General features: G+C 43.9%; 2 protein-coding genes across 2 annotated transcripts in view; both read left to right on the top strand.

Moving 5' to 3' along the window:
- Window positions 1–25561, top strand: part of LOC147737247 (uncharacterized) — a 74569-nt gene extending 49008 nt beyond the window's left edge. Inside the window, exon 2 of the mRNA XM_086934535.1 lies at window positions 23444–25561. Coding sequence (XP_086790661.1) covers window positions 24162–25253 — 1092 coding nt within the window. The 5' untranslated portion in view covers window positions 23444–24161 and the 3' untranslated portion in view covers window positions 25254–25561. The remainder of the gene's footprint in view (window positions 1–23443) is intronic.
- LOC147737244 (uncharacterized) overlaps window positions 25255–26012 on the top strand; it is a 542156-nt gene continuing 541398 nt past the window's right edge. Inside the window, 1 exon segment of the mRNA XM_086923333.1 lies at window positions 25255–25260. Within this exon segment, the coding sequence (XP_086779459.1) occupies window positions 25255–25260 (6 nt within the window).

The following is a 26012-nucleotide window of genomic DNA, read 5'->3' as shown; positions in this document are numbered from 1 at the left end:
TTCAACCACACATAGAAATCAGACGCTGTAGCACATTAAATCCTGCCACACTTTTGCCATTAAATGGAGTAGATCCATTGGCACATGATTGTATTGAAGTCATTACTATTACGACAAAACCCAGACAAGACTTGACAGATGTTCCATTATCAGATCCAGACCTGACACTTTATGTGGACGGTTCATGTATGAGAACAAGTACAGGAGAATTAGTGGCAGCCTACGCAGTCACGACAGACACCGAAGTTATTGAAACCAATTGTATCGATACCCTGTCAGCTCAAGCAGCAGAGCTCATCGCTCTGACACAAGCATGTATTCAAGCCGAGAATAAGAAAGTTAACATATACACTGATTCACGTTATGCATTCGGAGTTGTTCACGACTTTGGAGTCCTCTGGCGAGAGAGAGGTTACTTAACTTCTCACGGTGCCAACATTCAACACGGTCCCCTCATTCAAGCTCTGTTAGATGCAATACATCTGCCTACTGCAATCTCTATCATGAAATGTAAGGCACATACAAAAGTCACTGATACGATCTCCCAGGGTAACGACCTGGCAGACCGAACAGCTAAGCAAACTGCTCAAAATCGAACTCATGTAACTGACTTGACAAAGACAATAGTACCGACACACTGCATGACAGTCAGGGATCCCGCACATGATGTAATTGACATACAGACACATGCCACACCAGACGAAATCAAGAAGTGGACTGAACTAGGAGGGATCCAAACAGATCAGGGATGGATGACGAAGGGAAAATCTACATGGTTTCTCCCCGACTCTATGGTTCAGGTCATCATTAACACGATACATAGTCCAGCGCACCTAGGAGAAAAAGCCATGCTAGACAGTATTCAACACATATGGTCCAATAAAAACTTACGAGCAGCAGCCAAACAAAAAGTGCGTACTTGCATGATTTGTTGTCAGTTTAATCCAGGTAAAAGCATTCCCGTAGAGCAAGGTGGATTTCAGCCTCCCGATCACCCTTTTGAAGTCCTCCAGATGGATTATATCCAGATGGAACGTTGTCGAGGTTTCAAATATGTCCTCGTAGTCGTATGTGCACTTTCCCGATGGACAGAAGCATATCCAGTCCCAGATTACACTGCCCCTACCACTGCCAAGCAGCTGGTTCGTGAATTCTTCCCACGGTATGGTTTGCCCCGTATCGTGTACTCAGATAACGGTCAGCCATTCTCATCCGAGCTTGTGAAACATATTACATTCCTGTTAGGCTATCAGTGGAAATTCCACTGTGTCCGGCATCCCGAGGCAGCAGGTCTCGTGGAGCGCCATAATCAGACTCTAAAAATCCGACTTTCAAAAATCTGTAGAGAGAAAGGCGTTGACTGGATAGTCGCTTTGCCAGTTGCCCTTTTCTATATGAGGATGGTGGCGCATTCTCGAACCGGGCTATCCCCGTATGAAGTGGTCTTTGGTAGGCCACCAAATATGTGGGGGACGCCTATACCTCGCAAAATCACAGATGTTGACTGTATTATGCTGACAGATTACCTTGCCTCCTTGATGTCTGCACTACAATCTTGTCGTTCACAGGTAGCTGCAGCTTTTCCCGACAACACCGAGGTGAAGCCCCACAAAGTGGTCCCTGGCGATTTTGTCTTCGTTCGTAACTTCGACCGGAGAAGTCCACTGGAGCCCCGCTGGCAAACCCCGAAATTGGTTCTTCTGACGACGAGGACCGCCATTAAAGTTGAGGGCAGAAAAGGGTGGCTGCACTCGAGCCACGTAAAGAAGTTTCACGGACTCCCTTCGGACTTGGACTCTAAGCCCTGCCCTCCTACACAGACTGATTCAAAACTCCCTCTGGTTGAGAAAACCGCCTCAGAAGAATACAGACTGAAATTACGGTCTAGCAAGTCAGACAGTTTAATTGTTTAAGTCCTCCCCTAGGTGAATCGGTTAAATTAGTTTCTGACATGTACCCCCTAGATCGAGATAGAGAGAGAGATAGACAGAGACAACTCAAGAAACGTGCATATTGTAAATCACTTCGTAGTCACTGTATAGTGACATTATTGATTATGTTTTTCCTAAGTCTTCTGATTATTGCTACTAGTATATTATTGCATATCTACTACCCTATTTTCAAGCGTGCACAATCTGCTTACAACGTCACTGCCGAACATTCTTTTAGTGAATTACCTCCACATGAACTGTCTTACAGACTTGCGCTGCGCAACAACACATTCATTAGTATGTTACATCACTCCCATCAGACTAATAACGCTACAAATTGTTGGATATGTGGCCGACTCCCTCCCTACCAGAAATACAAGGGAGTTCTGCCTCTCTTTCCGTACCCGTTCACTCACAATGGCTCATGTGGTGCATGGTTTAGATTGATTAATTCCTTAGATTCTGATATTGCTGTATATGAAGGAAATTGGGTTTGGGGAAACCTGAACTTAGTCCTGCTTAAAGCCTGTTACCCTGACAAGAAGGGACTTCCCACCAGGACAGGAACTGATCTAGAAAATGAAGTATATGGATTAGGTAATTATACAATTAACCTCATGATTTTGACGGTTGAATCCGAAGCTGCGTCAGTATTGCCTGCTATGTCAGTATTACCAGTCACAGGTGAATTATGTGTCCGAAAGAATGGTTCAGTACACTTAGGTCATAGTAAATGTACTACTGTGGTCGAATTCAGTGATCAAGGCAAGTCTACTTTCAGAGCTACACGTCATTCCTACTTTGTTTGCGGCCATACCGCATACATACGCTTACCTCCAGATTGGGATGGTACCTGTTACATTGCATTCCTTTTACCACCTATTTTCCTAGCCCCTCCTGATTATCACAGAAATACCAATCTAGTAAACGATAGACTCCGAAGAGATCTCCCGATTGTCGATTACACTGAAACGGCATGGGAGCAATACACAGACTTCAATAAAGGTTTCTTTCCCTACTTAGGTGCTGTCTTTAATAGTAAACTGATACGCAAATTAACTAGAACCCTCAAAGCAGTAGTGAATGAAACTACTTCCGCCCTAGGCAACTTAACAGAGGAGCAGTCTGCGATGCGGGTTGTTGTTCTTCAAAATCGTCTTGTCATTGACGTCATCCTAGCAGATAGGGGTGGAGCCTGTAAGGTCATTGGGTCGAGCTGCTGTGTTTTCATTCCAGAAAACGCGCCAACAGTATATAAAGCTATAACACGTCTTCATAAGATTGCCAGTTTGATACACCAGAATCCAGGCACCTGGACTTGGTCCGGTTGGTTCTGGACAACGTTGACCGCCTGGGGATGGAAGATCCTATCCTTCCTAGGCATTGCCCTTCTCATAGTATTCAGTTGCTGCCTATGTCTACAATGTGGGCCAGCGATTTGCGGCTTGTGCGCCACATCATGTATTCCACATTCAAGTTCCCATTCAAAACGCGAAAAGAAGAAAGAAGAGCAAATGATGTTACGTGAACAGATTGATCGATTCATGAGGATCGATATATCATGAAGGGTCCGTAGGGGACAAGGAGGGAATGAGGAAATATAAATTTTATGGTCAATTGTGTCCCCTATCTTAGACCCCAACGACTCCGTGTACGCACTACAAGTACATGTATGTTCCCTCTACTTCCAGCTATGAAGACGCAAATACATTTGCGTCCAACGTTAACATGTCCTCTTTCAGATCCACCATGAATGGGTCGGATATTCTGTTCCTAAGTATGCCTTGCCAATGTCTTTGTGTGGTGTACTTTACACGTTTTTCAGCTCTGGCGAAGTAGGCCCTGAATTCTGCCATCGAGCCTTTTCCTGTCTTCTGACTCTGAATGCCTCAGCCTGGGCCTGCATCTGTATCTGTGACCTCTGCCTTACTCCCTGCGCGGCTAACGGCGCTTGGCTCAGCCTGTTGCCTGCCAAGACTGTATGCAGCCTTCGAATTATCTGCTCCGCTCCTCGAAAATACATTCCTGTCTCGTAGTTCAAGTAAACATCCTTCCAGCTGCAGAGCAAAGGGCCCGGCCTCACTGTCTCCGTGCAAGTAATTCATAGCTCCTGTTGCCATGGTAGGCCCATGCCCCCTCGCATCCCATGCAGACACGTAGACGCTTATACACGCACTCACAGCCAGTATAGAATAGCCTCTGTCCGAGAGACCTTTCTATCCAGATAATACAGTTCCTTAAACACGAGATATTAGATACGATTTGGGATTAGGTTGATCTGACATCCCAGACTTCTGTCTCCACTTGTAGGGCTAAATGTCAAGTCCCCTTCACCCTCCAGTTACACGTCAATCACACGTCATGCTGCTGCGCGCGCATCTCTGCCATGTATTTCTGCTTACACTGCAGGATTCTCTTGTGGATCCACCTACTTGTGACATCATGTTAAATGACATTTCTAGTACACGCCTTCATGCACGCCTATTGTAACGCCTTTTCTGTTACGTATGAGCATTCTTATCTCTCTTCTCAGCTGTTACGCCTTCTGCATATGCCTTTACTGTAATGCATTGACTATATATATGAATGATTGTCAATAAAGTATGGTCTGTCAGTCCCTTCCCGAACCTATGTGGTGACGGAATGGTATGCCACCTTGGCTCGAGCCAAATACCCAATTCCTTTTTAAGGAATAAAACCCCTTTTGAAAACCTCAAATATCACGGATTTTGCCTCTTATTATTCTGAGTTATTCTTATTGAACTTTACCGCATAAATTAAGCATGGGTAATTAGAATTTACCACAATACAGGGATTCTCCACCATAAGGATTTAATACTTATTTGGCCTGAATATTTGGATACAACTACAGGGGAGACTTGACGTTCCCTTAAGGCAATGAACCTTGAATTTATGCTTCAGCTCACCAATAGCTTGGTCTTAAATATACTATAAGGGTCATCCTCATTGCATTAATTTCTCTGTCCTGATGATGGTCTCTGGATTTCACCACTGAGACCGAAACGTCGACACATCAATCCAAGTCTTCTGTCCGCACTTGACTTTCTATTTATTATCTTTTAAAAGAAGTCAATTTTATCTATTTTGTTATAGACTGGATTGTTTTCTTTTGTATTAATGGATTGTTTTGTCAGCTCCATTTACTTAAGATACACATGCAATCACCATTAACTGTATACCCTTGATTTTTTGACAATTTACATTTGGAAGAATATAAATAATAATTTTCTTTGAAGAACAAACCTTTCCGTGTTGCTCCATTTTTGTTCTTGTGTTCAACATTTCATTTATTGTGTATAACCATAAAAGTTACTGTGAATCTGTTCAAGTTGTTGTACTGATATGGGGCTAGTGTGGTAGCTTCTATAAAATTTTGAAACAGATTGAGAATACGTTGAACAGTTGCTGTTCCACTCAGCTGATAAGTCTAAATAATACAGACTTCACTACACTGTTAAACTTTAAGTAGTAAACAAATCCCTTGCTGGCACTTTTTTCCTTAAACACTTTGACTGCCCAAGCCCGCAAGGGTTTATTGGGTTACCCACCCCTATAACAAGCTGGATATTTATGCTGCAAAAGCTGTGGGCAGCGCCCTTTATGGTGCAGAGTTGTGGGGTTTCGATTGCATCAACGGCCTGACCACCTCTGAGAATAAGTTCCTTAGGGAGCTGGTATCCCTTCCAAGGGGCACCCCCATTAAACCATTATTGAGTGATCTGGGTCGCCGCTCCATACAGGACCTAGCCAGGTTACGGCCTCTTTTATACTGGGCTAGGTTATGGCGGACCCCAGAGCTCTCAAAGTACCTAGATGGTTTGAAAGAGGTCATGAATCTTAATGGTTACCATAAAATTAACTGGATCCGCAATATAAAGAAGCTTCTGCATGAAACTGGCTTGCCAATTGATTGGGAGCTCGGAGTTGCTTTATCTGAGGCCGAAACTAAGCGAGTTTACTGGAATTGGGTTGATGAGCAAGACCTAAGGGACCCAAACCAAGGAACGTTGACTGAAGCGTTTAAACAGCACAAACCTAAGCCTCGCTTGGAGCCTTACTTGGATTTTATCAAGAAACCAAGAGACAGATCCCTATTCATTCAGTTCAGGTTGGGAAACCTCCCCCTCCATGATTATACCTGTAAGTGGAAGCCCCCGTACCAAACTTCACCTGACTGCCCAATTTGTGAAGGTGTCACTGAAAGTATCGCTCACGTCATTTTTGTATGCCCAGCCTATGTAAATCCCAGACAGAAATGGCTAAAACCTGTGTGTTTATTGCTCGGAACTAGGGACAATTCCTCAGCACTTAGAATATTGAAGGCTGACACTAGCACAAGCTTAGTGTGTGGGGTTGCCAAATTTCTGAGCTGGGCTTGGATAATCAGATCAAAGGCTACGAGATGACCTTAGTTTTAGCTAAATTTTTAATATTCACAAAGCTGCTAATGTTTAATATGCCTTTTAAACTAATATTTGTAATATGAATGTTTCTATTGTAACTTACTTTGTAAAATGTAATACCTATGAATTGTGGTTTTTATACTTTGTATGTGCTTTTGTGATATTTTGTATATCGAAATAAAGCTTTGATGAGGTTGATGATGAATCACAGACCCAGAAACCAATCAGAACCCTCAAATACCAACCAATGAAGACACTAACCCTAATCCAATAGAAACATCAGATACAACCACCAATCAGTGTACACATGTACCAAACCTTATCAGACTATATTAGGTCCCAGATACCTCAGACAAGGTTTGCTGGCCAGGGAGTTGGAAGCTGCTCCTCTATTCAGAAATCTCCTAGGAGACAGACAGGCTCAATCCACACTTTGTACTTCTGCAGGTAAGGCCCTAACAAACTTGTCCTCTAACAACACTATTTGTATAAAACTTTACTCCCTCTCCTGGCCAAAAAACGAGTGCACAGTCCCTATTAAACACAGTTTAAACATCTTACGGCAGATTACTGCTGTCTCATGGGGGAAGGGGGGCTGGTTTCACTTACTTGTTATCACAAAATGGTTACTGGGGGTCCACTGCTTAACATGCTGGTCTTAGCACAGAGCAAAGGAGACATTTGGAGGGAAAAACTGATAGTCACAGGGAATGAGAGAGAAATACTACAGAGTTTGGACTGCAAATCCCACAATTGAACTGGTTAAATGCTTCCAGTCACAGGCAGGAAAAACCACAAGCATTGAGGGACACCTGGTTCACAAGCATCCTCACTGACATGCGGGATCTGCGTATGTCAAGCGGATCGGTCACAAGACACTAAAGAACACTACAAGATGACATGCCAAAAATTATTTTGATGGTGAGGGGGAAATAAGGAAGGACTATAGTTGTAATTCACAGATACAAGTGGAACACTGCCCTCAAACATGTTATGATTTCACTGCATTAATGGCACACTTAAAATGATACACAGGACTGACCCAGGAAAGACAAACATGTGGCAAAAACATGCCTTGGCATGGGCTATGTTCTTCTATACAGTATGGTCATGTCCATGGATAATGAAGTACTGGGAGAACGCATCTGACAGCTAAATAAAACAGACCTGTAGATTTCATAACGTAGCTTCCAAACAAAATGAAATCCTGCCTTTTTTATTCGGGAACTTGTATTCTGTGCCCTAATATAAGAGGGTATAACTTTTATGTGATAAATATACTTTGTTTTGGGGTATCGGAAACGCACAATCTGTTGATTACTCATCTGAAGCAAAACACAAGCCGTTGAATGAATTACATTATTTATTTAACTATTGATGATTAGTATAGTGATTTATTTAACTTGACTCCCCTAGCCAAGAGACCAATACACTGCACTCCCAAGTCCAATTGAAAATAAATCCCATTCAGTATTATTATGAAATAAAGAGAGGGAAACACCTAAACACATGTGAATTATATGTTGTTTTAATTATCAAATGAATGGAAGGTGCCTGTTAGAGGAGGCTGTTTGCAGGGTGGGTGTTTTTGTTGTTGTTATTAATAAGCAGCCTCGGCTGGTTTAAAATCATATGCAGACCCTGTGCTCTATTGTTCGCCCCTTTCAGAGACCATGCCTCGTCCATTGTCTAGCCTAGGGTTGTTGTCTAAACAACACAAATATCCATGGGTCTGATAAGCAAGATAAATGCAAGAAACTAGCAACAGGACTAATCTGGTTTCTACAACTCAGTGAAGGAAAATTCTATTAAAAGGACGGATTCCCATAACTCACTAGTGGTGACATGCTTCATCATCTGGGTCTCCACCTAATGTCACACTAGTGGCACTAAGGGCTGCAACCCTTGCTTCAGGAAAGGGGAGCTCGTAGATGTCTTGACCTATTTCGATAAAACACGCTGTATTTGGACCTCTAGATGCGAGTACTCAATTATGTGGGAATCGTGAAAGCAGTGCAGTAGTGTGCATGTGATGTGAATTAAAATTACCAATGGGAAGCAAAATTATTTATTCGTGCCTCTCAGAGATCAAGACATAAAAACAGTGCAAAACGACAGTCTTAAACAAGTAACTGTCTAGATGTGAAGGGTCAACATGTTTCAGCAATTAATGGATAACGTGTCCTATGCCTTTGTCAGGACCTTAAGTATTGCTACTGCAAGTGAGTGTTATAAATACACAATATATAATGTGTGTAAAGAGTTGGAACTGATACAACATCTTTACCTGTAAATAAGGATAACAGTTCCTCTGTAAATGACGATTTCCCGTCTTTTGAGAGGATCAGACCTCGCCTCACCTGGCCACTGATCAGGACATAGGAGGCACCGCTCTCTCCGTCGGTACCGCTGGCGGTTCCAAAAACCCCAGACGGCTTTTGGGACCGCCAGAGGTACTGACGGAGAGCAGTAGCAATACTTAAGGTCCTGATGAAGCCATAGGATAAGTTATCCATTAATTGGGCAATGGTGCCCGCTTGTTTGCATTTGCAGCGGGCCCTGCATGCCCCCACTGCAAGAACAGCCCCCGCCCCACACAGCACTTGCAGGACACGCATGCTGTGTGGGGCGGCAGCCGCTCCCAAAGTGAAATCCTGCATGGCGCTACAAATACAAACAAGCGGCGTCCCACGAGTGCTGTGTGGGCTGCATTTCAAATAAGCGACAGGCGTTATTAAAGTGGAAGGGCTCATGGCACGCTGCTGCAAATACAAAGAAGAAGGGCGCCAATGCTGTGCACTTTGCCGTGCCTGCTTTAGCAAGACTTGAATTAATATGTGAGAAGTTGGCCTGGCATATGCTGTCCACTATTCTTGTGGGCACCTTGCACCAGTCCAAACAACCCTTATTGATGATAGGTTACATGTAACCTTTATTGAAAGCTATCCTTGAGGTAACTATGGAGCAGCCTTCAGGCTATGTATTGGAGGAATGTGAAGCAGCTTGTTTTACCAGTCTATAATCTCGTGAATGACCAAATGAAAGGAGGACCACTCAAGGAATATATATAAAATATATGTATTTATTCTTAACACATCTCTCTAGTCTCTTTATGAGGCTAGAGGCAAAAGTACATACAGAAAACTTAATAGCACACAGTAAATTAACACAATATATGTTGAGCCCTAGGGGCGTACCAAACCATATATCAATAAAGTCATATAAGAACCACGACTTTGATAGACACAAAGACTAGAGCCTGTAGAAGTGCTGGGGCCACCAGGAACCACCCAAGGTAGTGACGCAGGGGACCCACAGGTGACACGCTTTCAGTGTCTGAACACAGCCGCGGATCACCGTTAAACTTCAATTGGGAATGTCGCGGTTGGAAAATTAAAGAAAATGAACACTTAGAGGAGGACTTTGAGCAAACCCCTTTAGACTTAAGGGGTTCTAGAGCCAACACCCACAGGAGCAATGTAGTACTCGAGTTACCTCACCCAGGGAAGCCGGGTGCATAGGTGTCTTTTGGTGTTGGGAATCGTCGCTGTATCCAACGGCGATCTGCTGCAAAGTGCTACTGCTGTCGAAGTGGAAAGTGTCCGCATTGATCCAAGCCTGGATTGAAGATGAGAAGAACCTGAAAGAAGAGGGGACAGAGTCTGGGTCACTTGCCAGTGACCAGAGGTACGATAGGCAGATGCCCACCAATGTCGGGTGATTTCAGGTGAAGGAGGTGAAGATTGACTCTTCAGCCACGAGGACCAGGAGGCGTCGACGACAACCAGGAGCTAGATTCGAGCTGACCCACGAAGTATGCAGAGTGCTGCAGTATCGGTGCCCGGATTAGACCCATCAAGCCTTGGCAACAGCAACCCAAGCAGAAAGGAGAAAGATGCTTCGGTGTGGGCCAGCAAGGTCCGAGGGACTCACCACTTGGTGGGGAGTCAGGGCACATCTAAAGCAAGAGGTGTCAAGAAGTCAATGCACTTGCAAATGTGCAGGGTGTCCAGGAGTTCTAGTTCCACGTCACTCACTAGGGCTGTGGGTCTCAGCTTTGCTGGGGACTCGGGTCAGCCTCTGAGAAGTCTGGAAATCCTCTTCCTGGGCTGCAGATACTTCAGAGTTCGTCGGGAGCTTCGGAGATGCAGACCGGCAAATGCTTTGTTGGTGACTGCCAAGCAGGGGAGTTACTCCTTGACCCCAAGGGAGATTTCTTTAGTCCTCTAGTCTTGAGTAGAGCATCAAAGTTCCAGGATTCAGTTGCAGAGTTTCCTCCAGGGATATCTAAAGTCCTGTTGCCAGGGGTTCCTTACTTATACCTAAGAAAGGGGTTGGACTAACTCTGGGGACCCACCTATGGGAGGGTTTGGAGAGAGGGATGGCTACACCCATTTCCTTTGTCCAGTTTCGTGCCAGAGCAGGGGCTGGTAGCCCCTGCAACTGGTTTGAGCTGGACTATGCACATGGACACCAAATGTGCCCCCAGTGCAGACTTCAAAGCACTCCTGGAGTGTAACCACCCAGCCCCAATACACTAAAGCCTGTCTGGGAGGTGGTTACGCCTCCCTGTGACAAAAAACCTATTGTCCAGGCCTCCCCTGCCGGAGTTTCAGTCAGCAGCAAGAGGCCAGACTTGTGTCTGTGGCTGCAGCATCCATTTTGTAATGCCAGAGCTCTCTAAACTGGTTACCGGGTAGACCGGTGTGTAAATGTCTCTCCCTCGAGAAGGGTGGAATTCTACCCCCGCCACCCGGACTGGAGGGGGGTAGGATTCCAAAGTGTTTGACACCAAACACAACATGTTTCCGTACAACCATCCCAAAGTTAGAATTTACAGCGAGGATATAATGCAGAGTATATGGTCAGGCTGCATCACAGAACAGCCCCAGAGAATGGTTCCGAAAGCTGCAGAGGGGCTCTGCTCATACATGGGCACCCTCTCACATGAAACCAAGCACCCTGCCTTCAAGATTGATAAGGCCTGACATAGGGCTGACTGATAGGTCTCTATGTGTAATGATTTAAGGTAGATATAGGTAACCTATATCTCAGTAAGGGGTGCATGTCATTTTGGAAGGCTTCCCAGGGGTGGCATAATACATGCTGCAGCCCCTGGTATGCCTCTGGGGTACCTATTCCCTCAGTACCTAGTCTACTATGTACTAGGGACTCACAAGGGTACCACAGTAACCAAACTGGAGTGTACCTATTGTACATGGAATCAATTTTAGGGAGAAGGCAGATAGGCTGGGGTCCTGAATAGCAGGATCCCAGCCAAACTAAGTCGAAAACCAGCAAAACACCAGGAAAAAAGTGGGGGAAACCATGCAGTCAGATGACACCTTCCTACAATAATGTTCAAGAGTGAGGGGCTCAAAAGTCACATTAAAATCCACCGCAATCAGAATGTTTGAACCACGGTAGATCTAATAAGTTGTAATTTTAGACTTCTTCCCCTTTGAGCCCCTGGCATAAACGTTAGAAACGTCCACAGCCCCTTGTTGGCCCCACTTCAACCTGATCGCACCAATATCATTACTCTGTGTTTCAAGGACCAAACATTAAAACCGCCAACTTGGCGCACCCAGATTACCAATTCACCTGAGGGTCGACCCTTACTCCCACATGTTGCAGTGGTATAGTAACTTAAGCAACCTAAGCAGTAGAGGGGGTCTATTGCCCAGGTTTCTTGAAAACAACAGACATCAAACTGATCAATAAAAGTGAACCAATCAGGGAAGACGGTCTTCATCTTCAATCCTGCTACATTCCAGGATAACATGGATGTCCCATGGGCAGCAGGAGAACGTAGCCGCAGTCCGCTTGTAACATCAATAAGTACATCATTTGGGCCCGATACCCCTCCAGGTAAGGAGGGTGCTTCCCGAGAGGCAGTAGCCTCACGTCCTGGATGAAGACAAGGGAGTTGAGTACCAGCCAAGGGTAAGAGAGGGGATTTCTTAATCATATGGGGAGCAAAAAGACCATCTAGTTTGTTCTGGGTATTACAAAGCAGTCAATCATTAGCCTCAAGAGAGGAAAAACCTCTTAACCTAGAAAATGTATTTTCTAGTGTTTAGTGGCACGTACTTGTTCTGTAAGAACCGTCTGAATGGGATCAAGGAACTTTCTGGGGGAAAGTACGATATTCCAGGGAAAGAAGATTTTCTGCAACATCAATCTCATTCAGTGTAAGCTCGATACAATCTAGTGATTAGGTTCGGGAGGTAAACCTAGAAGCCCTTGAGATGTCTTCGCGAATTACAGAGCGACAGCCGCTAACATGGCGTATCCAGTGTATGACCTTGTTGGTCAGGGAATCATTATTTTCATGGCGCTTGCTTGGGTCATATTTGGGTACGTTAATCATGTAAATTCTGGGAGGAAAATGGATATTAGACTGCGCGGGCAGTCGTGCGTTATGGTTTTGTGTAAAGAGCTGTGATGGGGTGGTTCGGTGGGTCCAGTGACCAGTGGGTGTGCCAACTTTGGGGGTATACTACTGCAATTTGCATGTATTGGGCATGACTAGGGGCTATTTGGCGCTCGGTCCTGGAGGGTGCTGGAACCACTATATGGTTGAGGGGGCTAGCTTGCAAAAAGATGCCAACGTGGGAGCTTTACCTACAGTGGGTATCTCCCGCTCTGGATAAACCACCTGATGAGATGTAGAGTCAGTGGGTACGGGGCGAGAAGGACAGGAATGGTCCTTATTCAATATCTGATTTACCAGGGAAGTAAGACCCTCAATCATGGTTCTCATATCCTTGACCTCTAGTCAGAGAGTATTAATGTGGCTAAGTATTTCTTGGGGAACATTGGTAGATCTACAATCTGGCTCTCGGTTTCATGTCTCGGGATGCTGTGTTTGATGAGGGGGGTGACACCTAGCCCCCGTTTTGGTGTCCTCCTCCAGCAACTCCACCAGTGGTAGAAACCTATTAGTGTACGGGATTTCCGACCCTGTCGTCTTTATGTCACTCCCAGATGACTTATTTGAGGATTGGCTATCACTTCCAGCATCTAGGTTTCCCTCACCACCTATGTCTGGGCCCCCTTTTTAGGTCAAGCCTAGAGCAGCGCATGTGCTGCTCTAGGAAAATGACCTTTTGGAATTGCTGTGGACTTTTCACATGCTTGTGCGTGAGAAAAGGCCTACGGCTTGCGGTGGCGCGCAGTGTGCCATCTGTTTTGTGTCTGATTTCACACAGCGCACGCGCACCACTTGCAATAGACTCACAACAGCAATGTCTGGTAAGTGAGACCTAAAATGGAAAGTGCCCCCTTCAAACATCTACAACTTTCACTTTTCTGTACTTTAAATCCATTAAAATTGTATATTTGAAGTGTAGGGATACATTGTAAGGGAGTATTTGGTTCATACCGATTTTTACTTTATTAGTGGTTTTTTATAGCGTACTAAATAAATAGCTGAACCTTTTGAAATGTAATTCCCTCAAAGGGCAACCTGAGCCAGAGTCTCGGAAGAAAACAAACACAACAGGACAGTGTCTGAAGTGCTGATGGAAGAGGCTATCCACAGCCTTCTGTGAATGGAAATGGGGCAGGACAGTGAGTCGGCGTTCATCCTCTGGTGCCCAATAATTTGTTTACTAATTTGCCCTTACCTACATGGGGATTATCCCTTTGGCTGGTGGAGGGTGATTTTTGCTTGCCCTTTCCTCCTGTCCTGCTTGCTGGATTGACAAACTTGGAAGTGATTGTCCGGGCATCATTAGGCCATCAAGTATTTCAGAGCTTCTTCCTCTGATGTTGCCCATGAGCCAAGAGCATGTAATGAGATCAGGCCCTGGTGGCAGCCAATGTGCTTCATTCCGTTCTCTTTTTATCTAAAATTCTGGTGCCAGTCACAACCTTTGTTTTCTTTCTAGAGTTTGACTTAAGGTGTTTCTTATTCACTATTTTCAAAGTCAGTAGAGTGTGATAGAAAAAGTTGCTTCAAGCAAGCCTTCACAGCTTGTTTGATCATCCGAGTAATACGCACCATTATGTTCAGGGATATCTCATGTTGTTCCCTACTTAAATTAAAGTATCAAACAGTGATGTGCAAAGGGGAATAAATGTAGGAGCTATCTTACTGGATCACTCCCGGTTTTGGGACTGACGCTGTTGGTTTTTAAACTATCCACTGGTACCCTGTCAACCATGACCTTTGAAACCATGTGCGCATGCGTTGCTCTAGGAAAACGACCTCATGGAATTGCTCTGGAAGCATGTGAAAAGGCCTACGGCTTGCGGTTACGAGCAGCGGAGGCAGTATGCCATCTGTTTTGTGTCAGATTTCACACAAGCGCGTGCACCACTCGCGGGACGCTGCAGCTTTTAAAAGTTCTGAGTTTGTTCCTGAAACTGATGCTTAAGGGGCGATCATTCTTACCCCAGTTTCACCCTTTCTTCCACCCTGTTCCTTAAACCTGCTCTTCTGTGTTCCTTATAATGTTCTATTATCTCTTCCCATCTCTTGTCCTTTATTCAAACTAAGCCCCCTCTCTCTCTAGTTCACACGTTTAGTGATTAGACGCATTTGGTTTGAATTCACTGCAAATCGAGTCAAATGATTTGATTCAGTCACTGTGCCGCAGAAGAAGTCACACACCAGAGTTTGTATTCTGTAAGAACACAGTCAGTTCAGTAAATGAATGAGAATTGGTCACCGCATCCACCCGACGAGAGGTTGCGCACAATGCTCGTGCAAGTGAAATGCATTCATTGCTGACATATTTAGCACTGAACCTCCCTGATTGGCTTTGGTACTATATTTATGTACATATGTGGTATCTGTAGAGCGCAAACCTACCCTAAAGGCAGCTGAGCACTATACACGGGCAAAGGTAAAGGAAAGTCCATGAGTGATCGGAGGGGTGTCAGGGTTCAGGGAACAGAAGTCTATTGTTACTGCATCTTGATGTAGTGTTATTTTTTAAGGTGACTTGTGTTCTGCACTATGCTAAACTCGAGCAGAATTAAGGGTGTTGTCCCCAGATCCCGGGTGCATGGATAGATGAAGTCCGCTTTGGGGTATCACGATAATTACCACATAATTATATTCTACATAATTACACTGCACTAAATGCAACATACACTCCAAATAATAGCACTTAGTGCCACATGATTACATGCCACATAATTACACGCCACATAATTACACTCTACTGAATAGAACATACACTCCACACAATACCACTCAGTGCCACATAATTATATGCTACAAAATTACACTGCACTCAATGCAACATACACTCCAAATACCACTCAGTGCCACATAATCACACTCTACTGAATTCAACATACACTCCACACAATACCACTCAGTGCCACATAATTACACACCACATAATTACACTCTAGTAAATGCAACATACACCCCACACAATACCACTCAGTGCCAAATAACGATTTGCTACATAATTACACTGTACTCTATGCAACACACACTCCAAAAAATACCACTCAGTGCCACATAATTACACTCTACTGAATGCAACATACACTCCATACAATACCACTCAGTGCCACATAATTATATGCTACATAAATACACTGCACTTAATGCAACATACACTCCAAATATTACCACTCAATGCCACATAATTACACACCACATATTTACTCTACTGAATACAACATATACGCCACATAATTCCCTACTCAGTGCCATATAATTACACACCACATACTTACACTCCACTCAATGCAACATACATACACTCCACATAATACCACACAGTGCCACATAATTATTTGATACATAATTACACTGCACTCAATGCAACATACACTCCAAATACCACTCAGTGCCACATAATTACACGCCACATAATTACACTTTACTGAATGCAACATACGCTTCACACACTACCACTCAGTGCCACATAAGTATTTTCTACAAAACTACACTGCACTCAATGCAACATACACTCCAAATAATACCACTCGGTGCCACATAATGACACGCCACATAATTATACTCTACTGAATAAAACATACACTCCATAATACCACTCAGTGCCACATAATTACACGCCACATAATTACACTCTACTCTATGCAACATAAATACACTCCACATAATACCACTCAGTGCCATAATTACACACCTCATACTTATACTCTACTCAATGCAACATTAATACACTCCACATAATACCACACAGTGCCACATACTGTATGCTACAAAATTAAATTGCACTCAATGCAACATGTGCTTCAAATAATACCACTCAGTGCCACATAATTGCACACCACATAATTACACTACTGAATGCAACATGCACTCCAAACAGTACCACTCAGTGCCACATAATTATATGCTACATAATTACACTACACTCAATGCAACATACACTCCAATTAATGCCACAAAATTACACTCCACTGAATACAACGTACACTCCCCATAATACCACTCAGTGCCACATAATTGCACGCCCATAATTACACTACTCAATGTAACATAAATACACTCCACATACCACTCAGTACCACATAATTGCAAGCCACTTAATTGCACTCTACTCAATGCAACATAAATACACTCCACATATTACCACTCAGTGGCACATAATTACACGCCACATAATAACACTCTACTCAATGCAACATAAATACACTCCATATAATACCACTCAGTGCCACATAATTACACGACATAATAACACTCTACTCAATGCAACATAAATACACTCCATATAATACCACTCAGTGCCAGATAATTACACACCATTTAATTGCACTGTACTCAATGCATCATAAATACACTCCACATAAATGCACTCTATACCTCATACCACCAACCAATATAAATGCACTCACACCATGACACAATTTTACTAAGCATAATTTCACTCAACACCACAGTTCCAGGCCACACATTTCAACTCCACATTTCCAAAACACACTGCATAATTACTCACCAAACACCAGTGTTTCAACTCCACAATCCACAATGTACCTCCAATCCACACCATATATTGTCACCACCTGAGCACTAATCATCATTCACCACCACCATTTTGTATCAGCGCACCACCTAATCATCACATCAGTCTCCCTTGGAATCTGGCATCTGTTGATTCTCCCCTGGTGTCCGTCCACTGCTCGTGTTCTAATTAAATTACTGTTTTCCAACCTACACTCCCCCGTTATTTATGTCCCGCTTTCTCATAATTTTTTTTTTATAACCAACAAGAATGAGAACAGGCAGGAAAAAGTTGCCAGCAGTGCAATTACAAAAAAAGTTATGTTAAAATCTTTTTTTATCAGGTTTGTCAGTTGTATATAATGTTGTTTTTATTTGTATAAACGTAACAAAAATGCTTAACACTTTTTATTATAAGTTTTCAACAAAATTCACAGCAGCCACAATGCTCTACAACATAGCCAAAAGCTATGGCTAAACACATAAGGTCCCAAAGGCGAGACCCATTGGCCATGCCAACGCTTGTTTTAGTGGGTTATGAAACATAGCTCGAATAGCTAATTGGCGGGTCGTAGTAGGGTTGTTTAAACTAGCTGGTTGGGTTGAGCATTGTGGGGATTTAGTATTTGCTACCTGGGTGGTTGTATCTGTCACTAATATGTTATCGCACTTGCTAATGCAGGTGTCTATCCTATCCAGTACACAATTACTCCCTCCATGTTTCTGTATCTTCCCAGACTTTTTCCCTTTACTATCCCTCCCCGCCCCTCCCCCACTGCCCTCCATAGTTTTCCTTTACCCCATGCTACCTCTATAGTGCAAGTTAAGTCTAAAGCAAGCTGTCTACAAAATCAGCAATGAACAGGCCTCTTGGTCCCGTGGACAATGAGAACCCTCAGGCCACCCTTATACCGGCCCCACAAACCCCTCAGGAGAGAGAGCGTAATTATTTAGAATCAAAGAGAGTAGTTTGGGCAATGCTGGGAGATACCCGCGTTAACAGTACCTCGACTAGTCCACGACAGTTCTTGAATGTCCAGCAAATCTGAGTAGGCAAGATGCCTAATGCCAGTGGAAAGGGGGGTAGCCCTGCCCTGCCTCTTCCTGGCAATGAGGCCAAGGACGGGACAGCCCTTGGCCCGGGCTTCTCCCGCGCGTGTCCCGGGGGGAGAGGCAGCACTATAAGCGTGGTGACAACAAGCACCTCCCCTCACCGCTGCGCCTGCGGTGAAAGCAAGGGATGCTGGGGCAGGCAGTTCTCACACTGAGGTTGAGCGCCTGGATGGGCTGATGGCGCTTGCGGCGTTTCCTACATGGACCCTGGGAGCTTGTGGTGTCCCTTGCTGGTGATAAGATAGCTTGCTCCCCTAGTGCCTGGCCTGTGTTATTGTATTGTTTGCATCAGATTCACCTAGTGCCTGGCCTGTGTTATTACATTGTTTGCATCAGATTCTCCTTGTGCCTGGCCTGTGTTATTGCATTGTTTGCATCACGGTTTTCTAGTACCTGGTCTGTGTTATTGAACTGTATGCGCGGCTTTTGGTATGTTATTATTCCAATAGTTGCAGCTTTTCTAAGAAACATGGTACCTTTTATCCCAATCAAGTGCATCTGACTGCAAGGACACTTCCTGCAGTAACAATCTACTTCCTATTTATGTGGCAACAGACAGCACAACATGTCTGCCAGAGATGTTGTAAGGTCAGAAACAGTGCATAGGTAAGTATGATGGAAAACAAACTATTGCGTACGATTTTAAACGAAGAAGCTGCTGTGATAGACGGCAAAAAATTCATGTCAAAACATCAGCATTAGGACAATGGTACATGAAACAATAATGGTAGATACATTTACACTTCTGTGCAGTGCGTGTCACTTAATGTTCTTTTCTTGCACTCTCATGAGATGGTTTTGCAAGGCAACTCTGAGCTCACTGAGTGTGGAGCTTCCACGAATCTCAGAGATGGGCCGTTCCAAAGACAGTAACAGAGAAGGTTGAAAGATCTGAGTCTTGATCCTGGCAGATGGACTGGTGATCCCTGAGGGGGTGTAGTTAGTCTGTGTGTTGCCACAGCTGTCCAGGGGGTGTAGGAAAATGTCAGCAATTTGTGGAGGGCCCTCTTTTGCGTGAGAACCACCCAGCTTCATGCAATACAGACTTGAGGGTTGGTGTCTGCACAGGATGAGTTACATTCTGAAATGGAGGACCTTGTCCAAAGGGGATTGATGTTACCAAGAATTAACACCTTCAGTTACGACAGATAGAGAAAGTCCATGTACCTCGAGGAGCTTGAAAAGCTTTCTGCGCTCTGCTGGTGCAGGCTGGATGTTTATTCTCTAGTTGGCATTTGCCAGGGGATGTTCAGATACAGTGGGTTAATTAAACCTTGCAGCAGCACTTGTAGCGTGGACTCCTGGAGTCTTGTAGTATGTATTAGATGCGGAAGAACTGTCTTAATGTTCTACGGAGCTCAGAAAATCCAGACTCTCCTTCATCTCAGAGGTCGAGCTCTGTGGCTTGACCAGTTGAACTCCAATAAAGAAGATGACCTAGACCAGTTTTACCTCTCCCGACCTTTGAACTAATCATTGAGGAAAGAAGCCCTTGGCTGGAAGGAAGCTCTGCACAAGGCACAGCTGACAGAAGCACTGCCTGGAAGGAAGATCCGCACAAGGCGCAACTGACAGAAGTCCCGCCTGGAAGGAAGATCTGCACAAGGCGCAACTGACAGAAGTCCTGCCTGGAAGGAAGATCTGCACAAGGCGCAACTGACAGAAGTCCCGCTTGGAAGGAAGATCCACACAAGGCGCAGCTGACAGAAGTCCCGCTTGGAAGGAAGATCCGCACAAGGCACCGCAGGCAGAAGTCCTGCCTGGAAGGAAGATCTGCACAGGGCACACCTGACAGAAGTACTGCCTAGAAAGGAAGATCTGCACAAGGCACGGCTGACAGAAGTTCTGCCTGGCTGTGACCTCAAAGCAGTGAGAGACCCACAATCCACAAGATCCTTCAAGCCCAGCTAGCCACACTGGACACCATGTACACCAAATGCCTGATTTAGATTTCAGCAGATGCTTTATTCCATCACAAATGTGACAGGTATCTTGCCCGCCCCATTAAAAATGCATTACATCCTGTGGCAATTATAATAAGGCAGACAGGATATGTGTTACGTTTTGATTAGGCCTTTGTGTAGTTCGCAGAGTTTTACTCCGCGGAACTCCACGAAGCACCAGGAAAACTCTGCCGTACTCCGCTGACTTCTGCTAGTGGCAGAGTTTGTTAAGCTGCGCTGCTCTCACTGATTTTTAGTACCAGGAGCTTGTCCCGCACTGTAAAATCAGCACGAACAGCACTTCCCTTCGTGCCAGAGGGCGCTGCTGCCTCTGTCTATCTAATTGACATTCTAATCGAGTGGCAGCTTCATCAACGAGAATGACAGAGTACTACCCTCGAGTGGTCGCAACCTGCCGTGACCTCCCGCAGTGAGAACTATAACCAGCAGGAGGTCTAGCGCGTTATATTTACTCACAAGCGCTCGCCACCTTACCGTTGGCGAACCACTTGAAAAAAAAACTCAGTTCTGCATCACGAGCTACGGCGGCAGAGTAGAATTCTTCACCAACTCTTAGTTTTGAGGCAATAATCTGTTGGAAAAACTCTAAACTAAGCCCTAAGTCGGCAATAAGTGTTGTAGAAGAAGTGAGATCCATGGCCTTGTGACTATCAGGCCGTTATCTGACTTCTTATGAACCCCACAGAGTGAGTGCGCAGTCAGAGGGCAGTAGGGGGGTCGCAGGCAAGAAATTAGTAAATTTGAATATGAGAAATATGGAAAGGTAGAAATGTCGCATCACCTGTGGATAACTGACACCTCCTCCCGCTCTGCCAAATGCCCATCCGGTCACAAAGTGGCATCATGAACCCCAAAAGGACAACATCATGCCAGATGCCATGCAATGGTGGAAAAGGGGGAAAAAGAGTAATATGCACACATCTGATGCGGGATATGTCAGGTAAATTAGTGGTTGTGATGGATTCTCTATAAGTACTAAATGATTGATAACGTTGAATATTAAATTATATGAATCAATGTTTGTTTGCCTTATCTGCGCTTACAATGTAAAGTACAGGCCTTACAGTAAACCCCTCGCTCTGTTTTACACAAAACCCCCCGAAGGAGCTGCATCTTACAGAACTTTAGAAAAAACTAATGACTAGCTTTTTAAAGTTGTCTTTCCGGGCCAGAACCGGGTGCTGTAAGCTGCACTAGTTTCAGGGAGATGGACAGATGTTCTGGCGATAGGAAACCCCGACAAACCACAATAATGTTCTAATCTTCCAGGTTAGACGAAACCAAAAATGCTTGAACCAAGGGAGCTGTTGAAAGTGTCAAAGGTGACCTATGAACAGCAAGGTAAAGACAGGAGTTGGTATTTGAGATGGTCTTGAGTGAATAGGAAAGAAATGAGAAGTGTGTGAATGGAGTTACTTTCGTTGTATACTTCGTAAAGAGTTACTGGAAATTTTGCAGCCCCGCCTGGTCCATCTCTTTTTCTAAACTCTATTGTTGTTTGAATGAAATCTTGACCGTATGCATCTATCTTAAGCAAAACCTTAAGCACTTGGGTGCTTCGAGCACCCTTACTTTGCTAAGTTACTCAGTGAACACTGTTAAATCACCTAGTTTTCAGACATTAATAAGATGTCACCTGATCATCAGAACTTTTAGTTAAATATTTGTGTATGATGAAATATTCCCTACTAAGTTTCAAAGGCAGTAAAGAAGAAGGGGGCGATTTACTAAGATTTTGCGTCGTGTTTGCGTCACAAAAGTGGCACAAAAGAGTGCAAAATCTTTTTTTCCTAATTTTCTTCCCAGCAAATAGCGTAAAAGTAGTGTGAAGCATTGCATTGCACTGCTTCGCGTTATTTTGCACCTTGGGGCCTGCCAATGGTGGGGCTTGGGCGTTCCCGTGCAACCACCCATTGTTTCTCACGCTAAACTCAATTTACCAAATATAGTAGATTAGGTTTAGCGTGAGAAAACTGCGCCCTTTTAAACTAGGCGCTTGGAAGGAGAAATGCTTCCATTTCTCCTTCCTTTTCTGACTTTGCATGTGTGCTGCACTGTGTAACAAAGTAAACAGAAACAAATGGCCAGAAAGGTTTGATTACTCGTACTACTTTCCGCCTTAGATAGAATAAAGGAAGGGGCCAATCAGGGGCAAAAGAATGGACTACAACTGCATAATTCATCCTGCTCATTCCCCCTGAACTAGACCCCCTTGCAAAAACTATAAATCTCAGGCTGGTTTAGACAAGAAGGCTGTTACAATAAATTGAATGTCTGCTTGTCTTTATGTTTATATAAATGACTGGTGCCTCACAATCAATCAATTTGAGGCATTGTAGAGTTGTCTTGCGATTTTGTACAGTAATTGGTTGTATATATATCTTTTCCATATTTATGTATTATTTTCAATGTATGTAATTGTCAATGAATGTGTTTTTTTGATGACATATGATGAATTTCTTTGAAAACAGTTTTTCATAATACAAAAATCAATTTAATCAAATTGTTGTCCAACCTAGTAATTTACTGACTTGGGGAGGGGGGGGGGGGGGGGGGGGGGGGGTAGTACGAGTAATCGAACCTTTCTGGCCATTTGTTTCTTTTTACTTCATTGCAGTGGTCCAGGCCGGTCAGTGACAGGACCCAAGCCTTCCCTTTGTTCCCCTGCACTGTGTAACAATCATACAAAGTTGGAAAAGGTTTCCCTCATGTCTAGTCATAGTATTTTGTACAGGAAGGTTGTCCTTCCTGTACAAAACCTATGCTGGACTCACACACACACACAAACACCCTAGCGCTCTGGTGCTAAGGTGTGTGCATGGCACAGTGCCGCTGTAATCAGTGCTGGCGCAAGGGAGAGGGAAGGAGAGAGCCATATCTTTGAAAATATGGGGCTCTCCTGCTCCTTCCCTGTCGAGCATCGCAGCCTCGCAGGGGGAGGCCTGTGCTGCATTGCCTGGAGATTTGGTAAATCTCCCCAGAAATGTCTTTTACAACCAGTTAAATATTGTGAATTCTCATTCCATTATGTTTCAATTTAGTAATTTTAAATATCTTTACATCCAACAGAAAACAAGCCTTGAATGTATGAAATGACCATCAATAATGAAGCGAATGCTGTAAATCTTCAATAGTAGCAGAAATATTGAGCTACAGTATTCAGGAAAACATCAGCGCTGTCGGCGACAGAGGAACCTGCACACAAACTGACAGATCCTGGATGAAGCATCAAGGGCAGTTCAGTGATTATAAGAGGCTGAACTGTACACCTCCACGCCACAAGACGAAGAAAGGACCTTAGGAAAATTAGGGCAACAACAATAACAAACCACCTCCTGTATAAACAAGTACCTAATACTAGCTTTGATCATGGGATTGGTATGATGTGATTACCACAGTGCTCTATTTTATAAAATGATGACAAACCATCACTCCGTGCTCTAGGAGAATTGTAAACTCTTTCTGGCAAAAACCACAGTAACCAGAGAAGAGCACAACAGAGCGGAGCCAGACAACTGACGGTAAAGGAAAGAGGAGTTCTTGTATCTACAATACAACAGACTGTTCCGATTTGCACCGGCCAAAAGGAAGATACAACTTTACCCGCAATTGTGCATAGCCATAATCCAATCTAAAGGCACAATCGCCTACAAAGACACCTTCTACATATTAGGAGTGTGGCAATTATTTGGTGGCTATCGCATTTTATTGTTAAAACAGAAATCAAACGTGCAAAATACTGCACACATATAAAGTGTGTGAGAAAAACACAAGTGCTTTATCAGCCATGTCGGCCCATCAGGAAATGCAGTCATGGGATGTAGACAAATATATACCTGACCCACAGACACTAACTAAGAAAGAAGAATCATACACATACAGCAAGAGTTTTAGTTTGACATCACTACTCAAGCTTCATCAGCACACATACACAGGGGAAAAGACATTCAAGTGCAGTGAATGTGTCAAGAGCTTTATTAGGTTATGGGAACTACAAATACACCAGCGAACACACACAGGGGAAAAGCCATTCAAGTGCATTGAATGTGGGAAGAGATTTAGTCAGTTATCAGTCCTAAAACGTCATCAGCTAACACACACGGGGGAAAAACCTTATCATTGTGGTGAATGTGACTGTAGTTTTCGTGACTCTTCAGCATTAAGGGTTCATCAGCGAACTCACACAGGAGAAAAACCATTCAAGTGCAGTGAATGTGCAAAGTGCTTTAGTCGGTTATCACACCTTCAAATACATCAGCGAACACACACAGGGGAAAAACCATTCATGTGCAGTGAATGTGTAAAGAGCTTTAGTCAGTTATCAGACCTTGAAAGACATCAGCGAACACACACAGGGGAAAAACCATTCAAGTGCAGTGAATGCGCAAAGTGCTTTAGTCACTTATCAAGCCTCCAAAAACATCAGGGAACACACACAGGAGAAAAACCATTCAAGTGCACTGAATGTGAAAAGTGCTTTAGTCTGTTATCACACCTTCAAAGACATCAGCGAACACACACCGGGGAAAAACCATTCAAGTGCAGTGAATGTGCAAAGTGCTTTAGTCGGTTATCACACCTTCAAAGACATCAGCGAACACACACGGGGGAAAAACCATTCAAGTGCAGTGAATGTGCAAAGTGCTTTAGTCACTTATCAAATCTTCAAAAACATCAGGGAACACACACAGGGGAAAAACCATTCAAGTGCACTGAATGTGCGAAGTGCTTTGGTCGGTTATCACACCTTCAAATACATCAGCGAACACACACAGGGGAAAAACCATTCAAGTGCAGTGAATGTGCAAAGTGCTTTAGTCAATTATCAAACCTCCAAAAACATCAGCGAATACACATAGGGGAAAAACCATTCAACTGAAATGAATGTAGGAAGAGATTTAGTCAGTTATCAGTCCTAAAACGTCATCAGTGAACACACACAGGGAAAAACCTTATCATTGTAGTGAATGTGACAGTAGTTTTCGTGACTCTTCAGCATTAAGGGTTTATCAGCTAACTCACACAAGAGAAAAAACATTCAAGTGCAGTGAAAGTGCAAAGTGCTTTAGTCGGTTATCACACCTTCAAAGACATCAGCGAACACACACAGGGGAAAAACCATTCAAGTGCAATGAATGTGTAAAGAGCTTTAGTCAGTTATCAGACCTAAAAAGTCATCATCTAACACGCACGGGGGAAAAACCATTCAAGTGCAGTGAATGTGGGAAGAGCTTTAGCCAGCTATCAGACATAAAAAATCATCAGCGAACATACACGGGGGAAAAACCTTATCAATGTAGTGAATGTGACAGTAGTTTTCGCAACTCTTCAGCATTAAGGTATCATCAGCAAACACACACAGGGGAAAACCATTCAAGTGCAATGAGTGTGTAAAGTGCTTTAGTCGGTTATCACACCTTGAAAGACATCAGCGAACACACACAGGGGAAAAACCATTCAATTGCAGTGAATGTGCAAAGTGCTTTAGTCACTTATCAAACCTCCAAAAACATCAGGGAACACACACAGGGGAAAAACCATTCAAGTGCACTGAATGTGCAAAGTGCTTTAGTCGGTTATCACACCTTCAAAGATATCAGCGAACACACACAGGGAAAAAACAATTCAAGTGCAGTGA

Source organism: Lissotriton vulgaris, chromosome 1_1, assembly GCF_964263255.1.
Source record: "Lissotriton vulgaris chromosome 1_1, aLisVul1.2, whole genome shotgun sequence".
In the NCBI taxonomy this organism is placed as follows: domain Eukaryota; kingdom Metazoa; phylum Chordata; class Amphibia; order Caudata; family Salamandridae; genus Lissotriton; species Lissotriton vulgaris.
This window is presented reverse-complemented; position numbering and strand designations above follow the sequence as displayed.